This window comes from Taudactylus pleione, unplaced genomic scaffold (genome assembly GCF_031769625.1).
Source record: "Taudactylus pleione unplaced genomic scaffold, aTauple2 ptg000482l, whole genome shotgun sequence".
NCBI classification, from domain to species: Eukaryota; Metazoa; Chordata; class Amphibia; order Anura; family Myobatrachidae; genus Taudactylus; species Taudactylus pleione.
In genome coordinates this window covers 371,588-384,108 of record NW_028284884.1, presented here as the reverse complement: position 1 = coordinate 384,108, position 12,521 = coordinate 371,588, and the positions used below count along the sequence as shown (strand labels likewise).

General features: G+C 44.8%; 1 protein-coding gene across 1 annotated transcript in view; it reads right to left on the bottom strand.

Moving 5' to 3' along the window:
* Positions 1 to 12,227, bottom strand: part of NAV1 (neuron navigator 1) — a 251,123-nt gene extending 238,896 nt beyond the window's left edge. The window contains exons 1-2 of the mRNA XM_088449333.1: positions 12,210 to 12,227; positions 11,279 to 11,803 (exon numbers count right to left, since the gene is read on the bottom strand). Coding sequence (XP_088305459.1) covers positions 11,279 to 11,789 — 511 coding nt within the window. The 5' untranslated portion in view covers positions 11,790 to 11,803; positions 12,210 to 12,227. The remainder of the gene's footprint in view (positions 1 to 11,278; positions 11,804 to 12,209) is intronic.
* Positions 12,228 to 12,521: the final 294 nt, after the last annotated feature.

Below are 12,521 nucleotides of genomic sequence, written 5' to 3'. Positions count from 1 at the left end.
AACCCTATTGCACTAAGATGTAAACAATGGTTGGTAAGGAACAATGAATAAATCTCAGTGACTACAAGGTGACCAATTACAATATACAGAGCATTTTCAAAACAAAGGACACTATAATAAATTCCTTGCCGCATGTAGCATACTGAAATACTGACTATTGTTGATACATACATGTATACTGTACTCTGAGCATTATCTGCTGATGCTGGCAATCACTAAAATCCCAATGCTGCATCCTGTTATTTTGCTGATACTCTGATATGATGAATATCTTGCCATATACAGTACACTGTACATTAATATAATTGAGATTACACAGTTTACGGTACAAAGCATGCCTATTTTACACACTGTTTAGGGTTTATTTTAGCCTGCAGCAGTGCAGTAACAAAGAGAATTTACTCAGGCATAAGCAGTGAGGTACCACTCCCACACATACAGCATTAGCACTGCACCTCTATCCTGCAGTTCACACTTCTGATCAGCCACTCTCTCCTCAGCTGTCCCTATAGCCACACACGTCTATATAGTACTTCAGTCCATTGTGTCTCTGCACATTACTTCATTTTGCTTTGTTGAATCTGCAGTAAAAATTTGAGTTTGAAGTAAAGCAAATAGTAAGTAAAGCAAATATTAAAAAGCAACGTTCTTATCCAATTTAACACAACCCACTGTCTATTGAGACATGAAGAATTTTATTTTCTTAGAACTGTATTTTGTTAAAATTAAGACACTGGGGGTGATTCAATTCAGCGCGATGCTGAATAGCCCCATGAAGGAGTTCCCGGAGCTATGCAATTCACCGCACTGTTAAGTCCAACTAAAACCACTTAAGTTGGAGAATGACTGTTAGTGTGCCTAAAGCTGGGTGTTTAGTCGTGCTAACCGGCAGTCTCAGACTAAAGTGCCGTCCGCGAGGCGGTTAGCGCCGTGCTAAGAAGAAAAACAGCATTGGCACTTTAGTTGGATTTCTGCTCAGGAGGGTGCAAGTAGAAATCCTTTAGTCGGGCTAACAGCGCGGTAAATTGAATAGTGCCGGGAACTCCTTCCCGGAACTATTCAGCAATGTGCCGATATTAGACCTCCCCCTTTGCTTCCATACTGTACCATACAAATTAGCACCTTACTGCTTCTTACCCAGTCCTGTTTTGACTCCATGCCACATCTGACTATACCAGACTGAACTATTTCCCAGGGTATCTGCAGCTACAACACACAATTATTATTTCCTGCCTTAAAATGTAGCACAAACAGGATACAACAATATCACTGAGCACACATGTCATCCACACATTAATCTAATGACCTTTTGGGAGGTTGTTTGCTACAAAATAATGTAAAGCAAAACCAATTTTATCATAGGATATCCAAAAAATTCTATAGCAAAAAGGAGGAAAACCTGTCCTAAGATGGGTAGGCTACACACTGCATGATTTGTCGTGCAATCTTAGTACCTGTGACCACCCTGTACGAGCATCATGTGGTGTGTAGCCTCAATTCATCATTTGATGAACTGTGTGGTCGCATCGTCCCATCTGATGTGCTGCGACGTACAACGCGGTATAGTTACATTAAGCATATAACAATTTATTGTGTTATCGTACAGCGGATCGTGCAGGGTGTACTATCACACAATATATAGATACATCACATTGTCGCGACACTGGATTGAAGAGGTGTGTGTTTGAGCTTTAGAATGTCTGCACCCTGGGAAAGACTTTTGGGCAGCAAACCATTCCTAGGGTGGGATGCATCAAGCATTGCATTTTGCATGCAATGCATCCTGCCACTCATCGCATGCATGTCAGTGTTAATAACAAGATAAGAGCTGTCCTCTGCGGGAGAGGGTTTATGACCCAGAAGTCCCTCTGCGCATGCACAGAACACCGTGCGCACCGCCGGGGCTGCTGGGAGGGATCCCTCTCACAGCACTTTGCGGAAAGAAACCCATAGGATTCTATTGGTAACGCCATCTAAAGATGGCGCTACCCATCATGTCCAAGCTGCAGAAGGCTTTGCTTTCCGAAGCTTGGTGCATATCAGAAATGTGGTTTATCGCATTATTGATGAGAGGGCAATCCCCCATTGATTTGCATGCGATGCATCCCGCTACTCATCGCATATATGCCGGCATTAATTAGGCCGGTATGCATGAAGAAAAATCGCAAAGGACAGTCCTCTCAGTAAGAGCTGTCCTTTATGAGTGAGGGACATCCGGGTCTATGACACAGATGTCCCTCTGGCGTCCTTCTGCGCATGCAAAGAAAGACGCGTGGGTCGCAAGGGGAGATAAATTGCAGAAAGAAGCTCATAGGCTTTGATTGAGTAGAAGCTGACCTCATCCAAGCCCCGGAATGAATCGTCTTGCGGGGCTTGGTGCATATGAGAAATGCGGTCAAACTCCCGAGAACTGCATTTCTGACATCCCCCCCTATATGAGGTAACACATACAATGCTACAACTATAGAACTATCATAAATAAAATATTATGTTTTACAATAAAATCCAAAACACAATTCCACAGTATATTGTGAAATGACATACACAGAGATTTACAATGGATCAAAGTGTAAAAGGAATACACTACTAATAGTTTTATACTAATATAGCTTTGCAGGTCTCCCATAACCGAAATGCTCAGGACCAGTAGCAATTCGGATTTTGGATTATTTTGGTTTCCGGAATACCTGGGAGGGGGATCTGGCAGGTGCTGCAGGATGGGAGGTGCTTCAGGTATCGCGCGGGGGGTGTGTGCTTTGGGTGTCGTGGAGGGGGTAGTGCGGTTGTTGCGGGGGGGGTACGGTGGGTGCTGCGGGGGTCCGGCAGGTGTCAAGGGCGTCAGACGTGTGCTGCTGTGGAGGAGGTCCCACGCCGCTAGATATTGGCCATTGATACTAGTGATGTCATGACGTCAGGTCCCGTCATAATGCCACGGCTGCCCCGGTATATTCAGGTTTTTGGAATATTTTGCATTTTAGAATTTACAGATATGGAAGACTCAACCTGTATTATAAAAGAGTAGGTAGCTTATGAAGAACAATGTTTGCAAGTGGCAGTGCATGTATATTTCTCCAATTATGCATTACTATATAGGTTAGCACATATACATGTACATGCACACATTGCATATGGTCCATCTGAAGAACCCATGTGTGCATTATCACAGTTTGGGAGGTCAGACAACAAAGTTGATATCTTATATAACTGAAAACATGATCATAAAGCATGGTCTAATAATACATTTGGCCAATTAACACGTTTGACAACTAAGTGTGCACAACATGGCTGCATTAACCTCTACAATAAAGTCTTATAGGCAAGAAAGTGCTACATAATTCTTATCCCCATCCTATTCTGTCCCATTACAGCAGTGATTTTGTCTGCACACTGGCACTTTTTTAGAGATGGACACAGAGTAAAGCCTGGTACACACTATATGATTTCTCAGACGATATGCGCGATTCTGACGGATCGGAACTACATATCGTCCAAATCGTGTAGTGTGTACCCACTATGTTGGCTGTTGCGCACTCCCGTGGGGTTGTCAGCCGCATCATCATGCAGCAACATGCAGCTCAACCTGAAGATGCAACTGACGACCCCATGCAGCAGGATGCGGCAGGGGCTGACATATCGGGCGGTCGAGCACCAGATCGTCTAGTGTGTCCTGGCCGCCCGATATGTCAGCCCATCGGCGGCGGGGGGGGTCTATAGTCACATCGCTGGGTACACATATCGTATAGTGTGTACCCAGCTTTAGGCAGAACAAGTAACTGTGCACCTGGACAAACCATGTTGCAATGCAAGGGGTGCAAATACATTAGCTATTTTTGAATGCAGGGTAAATACTGGCTGCTTTTGCCTGAAGTCCACAAATGCTGGCAGCTTATTTTTACACTGCAATTTAGATCTCAGGGCCTGATTCAGACCCGCTCGTGAGCGCTCGCAAGCGGCTCCATGGTGCCCAAGTGCGCATGCGCACGACGGAGGCGGCTCCGTCGTGCACATGCGCGAGACCTGAAGGGTCTCGCACCAAAGGGGGCGTGCTGTCGATGGTGACTGACAGCACGGCCCCGTTTGGTGGGCGTGGCTGCCCAGACGGAGGCATTCCCATGGGAACGCCGACCGTCTGGGTCCGGCCCCACTGACATCACTAGTGATGTCACTAGTGATGTCAGTGGGAGTGCTTTTGGCTCTGATAGAGCCAAAAGCACTTCTGGGCTTGCGGAAGCGAGACCCTACGGCAGGGTCTTGTCGCAAGCCCGATGGTCGCGATGGTCTTGACCATCGCGACCATCATTTTGGCCGCTCGCTATAGCTGTGGGTGGTCACCCACAGCTATGCGAGTGGCCAGGAGGCCGCTCCAAAATGAAGGAGGGACGGCCCTGATTCAGAGCGAGCGCTCTGTCAGAGCGTCCGGCTCTGAATCAGGGCCTCAGTTAGGACACCTCCCTTCTAAATCTAAATTTCTCTGCACATTTTAAATCTGCCCACCTGCAGTGCAGCATGGTATTACCAAGATACACAGATGCATAGCTGCTTGCTATATCTTACTATATTCCCAACTCTGAATCAGGCCCACAGTCTGCAATGAAAACTTATTATGTCATAAAAGCACAAGTCCTATATGCTGAAGGCTAGCTTTGTATCTCTGTATTGTTTATACTGCACGTACTCCACTCAAGGGGCCTGATTCAGACCCGCTCGCAAGCACTATGTGCTCGTGAGCAGGTCGAAGTTTGGCCACTGCGCATGCGCACGCCAGAGCCGGCTCCGACGTGCGCATGCGCGAGACCCGGCTAGCGGCTGTCAATTTTGATCGACAGCTCGCACCGTTTTGGAGGCGGGCAGGGGGGGTGGCTGGCCAAACTGAGGCGTTCACTGCCGTTTGGGGGCGGCCCCACTGACATCACGAGTGATGTCAGTGGGTGAGCTTCCGGCTCTAATAGAGCCGGAAGGCTCACTGGGGCTTGCGGGAATGAGACCCTACCACAAGGGTCTCGTCGCAAGCCCCGATGGTCGTGATGGTCAAGACCATCGCGACCATCACCTGGCCCCTCGCAATAGCTGTGGGTGGTCACCCACAGCTAAGCGAGCGGCAAGGAGGCCGTGCAAAATAAAAAATAAAAACACCCTGATTCTGAGACCGAGCGCTCTTTCAGAGCGTCCGGCTCTGACTCAGGGCCAAGGTTCAGTAAAGAAGAATACATTGCACTCAGGAAACAGATGCTAATTCGGAGCCTTTACCAAGAATCTCATGTGAGCAGGCTGACAAAGTTACAGACAGTGGGCTGATGTAGAGTTGAATGCAGGTCCATCTGTGAAGCTTATTTTTCATGTACCAATTATACGTAACTATGGGCAATTTAGAGTTGTACACATTTCAATTTAATTTCCATTAGTGACTGAAGAGGCATAAAGGGGCGTTCTCACGTAGGCAAGGATCAGAGAGGGTGTGTAAATGAAACCAGTGGTTATGGAGAGTTGGATGAAAGCGATGTTGAATAGCATCAGTTATGAGTGCCCAGAGCTATTCATTAGTCCGCATTGCGTTTGGCACTTAAGTCGGAACACGCAGTTTACCGTGCCTAATGTTAGGGGTTTAGTTGCAGTAAAAGGCATTGTCTGACTTGAGTGCCAGACGCGATGCTGGTAGTTCACGCGGTAAGCAGACAACTAGCATTGCGACACAAGTTTAGCCAGATTTCAGCTTGCACATCAGAATTATGCATGCAGTATGCAGCAAGGCCTCCGCTGTTGCGCCATCGCTCCTGGCATCGGCAAGTGTGTACGCAAGTGTGTGTAATTTTGCAAGAAAAATGCAAAAACAGAATTACAGTTTACATGGTGATATTATTGTAATGAAATAAATGGAGAAGAGCATGGCCAGACCGTCGGCATCCCGACAGCCAGAATCCCGACACCCATAGGGAAGACAGGTAAGTGTTTTTCTAACCCCTACCCTAAACCTCCCTCCCCAGTGCCTAACCCTAACCTCCTCCCTTAGTGCCTAAGCCTAACCACCCCCTCCCCGCACCCTAAACCTAACACTCCCTCCCCGGCACCTAACCCTAACTCTCCCCCTAGTGCATCGTTTTTCAACCACTGTGCCGTGGCACAATAGTGTGCCGCAAGTGGTTGCCAAGTGTGTCACAAGGTCAGAACTGACTTTACTTGTACTGCTGGCCCGGGGCGGTTCTGGGCTCTTCTGGGTGACTCAGGCATGCCCAGGTCGTGAACTATGGAGATGCAGCAGCATGACTTGGTCATGCACGCAGCGTTGCATTACCACCTGCACACTGCTCCCAGGTCTGCGCTGTGTGCTCAGTCACTGAGGGACAGGACAGGGACGACAGTGAGCCTTCTCAGCTGGTTATTTTATTATTTTTGTGGGGGCTAATGTGATTTTTTTTTTCTGTGGGGAGTAATGTGTTTTGTTTTATTCTTAGGGAAACAATGTGATTGTTTTTTTTCTGTAGGGGCCAATCAATGTGATTGTTTTTTTCTGTGGGGGCCAATGTGTGTGTGTATTTTTTCTATATCTGTGGGGACCATTTTATTTTATATTTTTTTTCTGTGGGGCCACTGTGTTTTATTTTTTCTTTGTGGGGCTCGATGTATTTGTTTTTGTTCTGTGGGGGCCACTGTATTTTATGTGTTTTTTCCCGTGGGGTCCAATATATGTGTTTTTTTCCCGTGGGCAACCGATGCCTTAGCAATTTTTAAATTTTGTAGGGTTTGCTGCAGGCTTAAAAAGGTTGAAAATCACTGCCCTAGTGCCTAACCCTTACCCCGCACCCTAACCCTAATCTCCCCCTAACACCCCGATACTTACCTTCGGGATGCCGGAGGTCAGGATACTGGTGCCGGGATCCTGACCTGTCGGGATTTCAGTGCCGGTATTCAGACCGTCGGCATCCTGCACTCCGGGATGCCGACTACATCCCGTAAAAGGACTTGAATATGAAACCAGCTTAAAGAGATCAGATCCCATCCTATTTTTAATCAGACCCTTATTAAACTTCCATGTTATACTTTGGGGGGTGAGAGAAACACTTCACACACAAAAAAATGTCACATGTCACCATACTCATGGTTAATATAAGAACTATGTAAGGCAAATCCAAGCATTAGTAAAAAGTAAAAGGTTTATTTGAAAGGTGAGGTAGCAAAAGGGCAGGAGGTTAGATTTTGGCGGAAAGTTTATACTTTGGCACACTGCACCACAAAGAGTTTTTTGACTCTCGGCACATTAAAGTTCAGGTTCACTTAAACGCGAGAGCTTCCGAAATGGCGTTTGACTGCTTCATGCATTATCTCCCACTTGCTGATTTCTGCCCACAGGCTATACAGGTAGGAGCAGAAATCAGCTACCGTAATGGGCTGATAAAGGCGCAGCGTGAGATGTTGCTTACTTGAATCAGCCCCTAAAGCTAGATACACAATGGGGCGATTTTTCAGCAAATCGAAAGCCTCAATATCTATGCTATACATTATGCGATTTTACATTAAAAGCCACAGATTTTCGGCCACACCACTCTGATTTTGCATATGTTTGCCCACAAGGAGGAGAACGTAGTCACAGGAAAACGTAGAAATATGGTCAGATTAAAGAGAATGCACACACTGCTCGATATCAGGAGATTGAGACCGATATTTTCTGTCTGGACCAACCGATCAGATAATCGAACTAATGTGTTCATAAATGTTCTTAAATGATTTATCGACGAACGTCCGAAACACTCATGCCTATACTCTAAATCAGGCCGATGACTCCATAACTGGCAAATAATCCAAATAATTGCATAGTGTATACCTAAAGATATATTTACACTTTGAATAGGAGGTGTGGATATTTAAATGATGTAGGTGGATCAATGAGGTACACAACAGGTTTGTATTTTGACCTTTGAACATACTCAAAAACTTCTCCAAACTTTGAAATATTATATAAATATTTTGAAAACGTTTCTCTGCCACTATATTCTCTCTCTCTTTCCTGTCTCCCATTATAGTCCCTCTCTCCCTTTATACTCTTTTCCCTCTGTCTCGCCCTATAGTCTCTCTCTCACCTCTGCTTTCTCTCTCGCTCTGTCTCCCCCTATAGTCTCTCTCCCCTATATTCTCTCTCTCTCCTTCTGTCTCCCAGTATACTCTCTCTCTGTCCCTCTATAATATCTTTCCCTGTTTCCCCTTATACGATTTCTTCCCTATAGTCTCTCACTCCCTCTGTTTACGGTTGATCCTAGTTCCCCTTCAGTTAAAGGACCAGGACATGACAGCGTAAGTGTGGTTCCATGCCCTGACAGCGCTATTATTTTGTCTCAACTGTAGTATCTGGCCACCAATAGTAAAAAATTTGCACCCTTGCGGGCCCGCTTTGCTCACCACGCTTCGCTCGCCACAGGTTACTATTCCGACTCTATGTCCACGTGGATAGTAACCGATGACATCAGAATCCTGTAGCTGAAGGGGATCTAGCCACAACCCTCTGTCTACCCCTATATTCTCTCCATGTCCCCCTATACTTTCTCTCTTATGTCTCTCCATATTCTTTCTCTATCGTCAATCTCACAAAGCTGAAAGCAAACAGTAGAGACAATGAAAGTCTGCAAGACTATAATTACTTCACAGAAACTCCATCCGCTGACGCATAGACTCTCCATCCCAGCAGAGTTGAAGGCTGGTCATCATTGCGTTCAAGTAGCAGCAAGTGGCACACCACCACGTGTTTGCGTGTCGGAGGTAGAGGGAGGGCCCGCTCACTATTTTAGTCTAGCAGCCACTAAGAGCTCTGAGGGGGAGCGAAGCATGTCTAGTGTGCTGCTTATATTATAGATACAGTAGATGATTTGGCAGATTTCTATTCTAAGGTAAAACTTAGCAATCACTTCCCATGCAGTAAGTCTATCCTAAATTGGTTACCCTTTATTGATATAAAGCATATACAATATCCAATAATAATAATCCTTTAAGTATATAGCACCTTTCTCCCAATAGCATTTACAGGCATTTTGGGATCACTCAGTAGCTAATCAAAGTAATTCACATCCCTGCCCCATTGGAGCTTACAATCTAAGGCCCTCATTCAGAGCCGTTCGCTATTTGCGGTCGTTCGTTTAAAAACAAGGGGTGGCTATTCAAATGATCCGTACGCACATTGTAGTCTGTTCACACCTCTAAGTCTGAACGAGCGAGCAAAACATACGCTCGTTTATTTGTTAAAAACGCCCCCTGGCCGCTCGCATCCTACGTCATGTCCGCTATTTATTAGATTAATCGAGTACATCGACCAGCGTATGAACTGCTCGCTATTCTTGTGGTTGGTGTTTGCTACCACAAATTTGCGAGCAGTTCTGGCTCTAAAATAACCCAGTGACGTGGTCAATGACGCTGCTGTTTTAAATATACACACCCATAAAACGCCCGTTTTGACCTTTAAGCACGCCTGCGTTCGGATCTCCACTCCCCATTTTCAAGCACCATCCCCTGTTACCACCCACATACGCCTCATTCTGTCACTCAAAATAGCAGGCACTCGCTATATAGCGTACAAACGATTTTCGGCCGCACTGACTGGTTCGCGCATGCGTACTAAAAACCGTACGCATGCGCAGATGTGCAAACATCGCTCGGAACGAGCGTACTGCCGCTAACGAGCGGCTCTGAATGAGGGCCTAAATTTGTACCACCTCACACAACTCACTAGAGTCCCTTTTTTGTCAGAAGTCAATTAGAGTACCAGTATATTTTGGACTTTATGAGAGGAAACCAGAGTACCAGGAGGAAACCCATGCAAGCATGGAGAGAGCATGCAAATCCCACACAGATAAGGCATTGTTGCGAATCAACCCCCAAACCCTAGTGATGTAAGGAGGCAATACTTACAACTGTGCAACCTTGTTGCCCAGTAATATCCAGGATCCACTAGATCCAATAAACCTACAGTCCAAATAAATACTCTAGCAGAACTACACAGCTTTGAAATGTAACAGTACACTGAAAAAAAAAAATCAACTTTGTAAGCTTATTCAATCTGTTTGATGATTTCAAGTCAATGCACACAAAACATATAAAACAAAATACATGTATCCTTTCCTATTTATAATACTTTGATCAAATCTCCACTTATTTCATGGTAAAATACACGGCTGATGAATAAAAATATAGCATGCTTTGTTAGAAAAAAGAACAAGAATCTTATAAGGTCAATGGGAAGATTTGGAATGGTGTCAAAAATAAATGCTTTGTATTTTGTCAAATAGTACGTGCACAGTTTTGATACATTCCAAAGCATTGTGCACAAAAGAAAATCCCAAAGATAGCACATGGGCACTAGCACATGTTGACTTCTACCCAAGTCCTTCAACGGACATCTACAATGTGAGCAACAAAAACGAAAACACAAACATGAAACAAAAACTGTAAATAATTAATTTGATTACATCTCATGCAAAATATAAATTTTAAAACTTTCTTGAATCCACCAAACAACCAGCTCTACTTACAGGTACAAAACCAGTATTTTGCAGTGAATAATGGGCGCACTTCATAAATGACCTCCAGTTTGTCTTTTGACCTTAGAACATTCAATCTCCAGACATACTACAAAAATACTATACAATAGATGCTATGGAATTAGCTCAACCATTTAACAGTTGCAACAAAATTGCACCCCTCTCATCCTCTAGACCAATGGCTCCCAAACTTTTTAGAGTATCACTGCTTTTTCTCACAGCACCCCTATGCCAAAAGTTTCTTATTGAGGAATTCTGCAAAAATAATTATACTAAGTAATCCTTAGGATCAGTTATGTGGTGTTCTGTTTGTCCAAATATTTTATTATTGGCAAACGCTAGCTCTGATTTGGCCTGCCATATAGAACATTAATAATTTGATATGGCTCTGGACCACCAACCTGTAGCACCCCTGCAAGTGCGCCACACCACCCAGTTTTGGAACCACTGCTTTAGACTAATTACTTAGTTTAAGGAATTCAAACTGTATGCAGGTCCTCAAAACATTTTGACCATCTAATATAACCATTGGTATATATATAATTATAACCATAGGTATATATGTGGACTACCCCATATATGTTAGTATTATACATCACACCAAATGATTAATCTCTAATTTAACCTAATGCAGAAAGAAAGAAAAAAAAGAAATAATTTTTTACAAACCAATTACCAATATTTTGCTTTTTGTCAGTCAGTTACATCAATTTAGGGCCTTTGCTGACTATATTGCCCCATCATTTTCCTTTTTTCCTTACCCAACATCTGGCTGAAAAGCAGCTGCTCCAAATCACCTAGGACAGTCACAACTAATTCAGGGTCCACCTTAAGAAAGGTCTTCTTGTCATCAGAAGGTTCTTTTGCAGAATCTTCTGTTGAAGAGCCACCAGGAGTTGATTCTGAAGCTTTACTGAGTGGCTTAACTTCAGCATATGGACCACGGGGAATACGGCTAGGTGTTCGAGGTTGAAGAAGAGAGTGCTCGGAGCGAGACAATGCCCTAGACATGGCAGGGGACGCTGGGGCTGTATTATGGTTCCTGGATGGAGTCACTGCAGATAGATCATCACACCAGTCAGGGCCACAGAGACGAAGTTTCTTCTCAGCGTCAGTCAAAACAGAAAGATTGGTGAGAGAACGCTGGCGACGAAGAGGTGCTCCAGGTAGGCGAGATTCATGGACTGTAGTTGTGGGGCCACGAAAAACACGCAGCTCCGCAGAGCGGCCTGGGCCCACCCCTGAGGGCGGCTTCACCTTCCTCTGCATCATCACACCTCCCCTCCCTGGAGCAAGAGGGGGCAGGGGAGGGGAAAAGGTTATAGAGGCATAAAATTGAGGATACACTACATAGAGAGAGCACAATAAGACATAAATGGAAACAAAATAGATGAAAATTAATAAAATGGCAAAGATCAGAATTAGGATAAAGAAGAGCAATACAGCTAATGCAACAGAAATGTCAGAGAAAATGAGGTAGACAAAAGGACGATTGGAGAAATTACTATGAGCCAACAATAATTTCACACGAAGAAGGAGAGGGTGAAGGAGACAGTCTAATATGGATGGAAGGAAGCTCGACGAATAGGGAAAAAGGGAGAAGGTAACTGTAGAAAAACGAGATAAAATTAGATTACAAACGAATCTAGGACAAATAGTAAGGGAGCGTGATTAGAAGAAAAATGCAATTACTTATGAAAAAAGGTAAAAGAAATCCTGCTTAAAATTATAAAAAAAAAAAAAAAAAACCACGGTCCGTGCGATGGGCACTCCACTTCCCCTGACACCCAGTCACCGGAGAGACTGAGCAGCACCCCGTCTCTGGTCCTAACGGTGCTGGAGCACAGGGCACTCCCTCTGCTTTCTGCTTCCTCTACCTCCCGGAGGATGCTGCTGAGAGAGGGAGGAGGGGGGAGGAAGAGACAGAATGGGAGGTGGAGGGAGAGAGAGACAGACGGAGAAGGAGGAGGGACAGACTGCAAAAGGAGAAGTAAAGAAACGAGA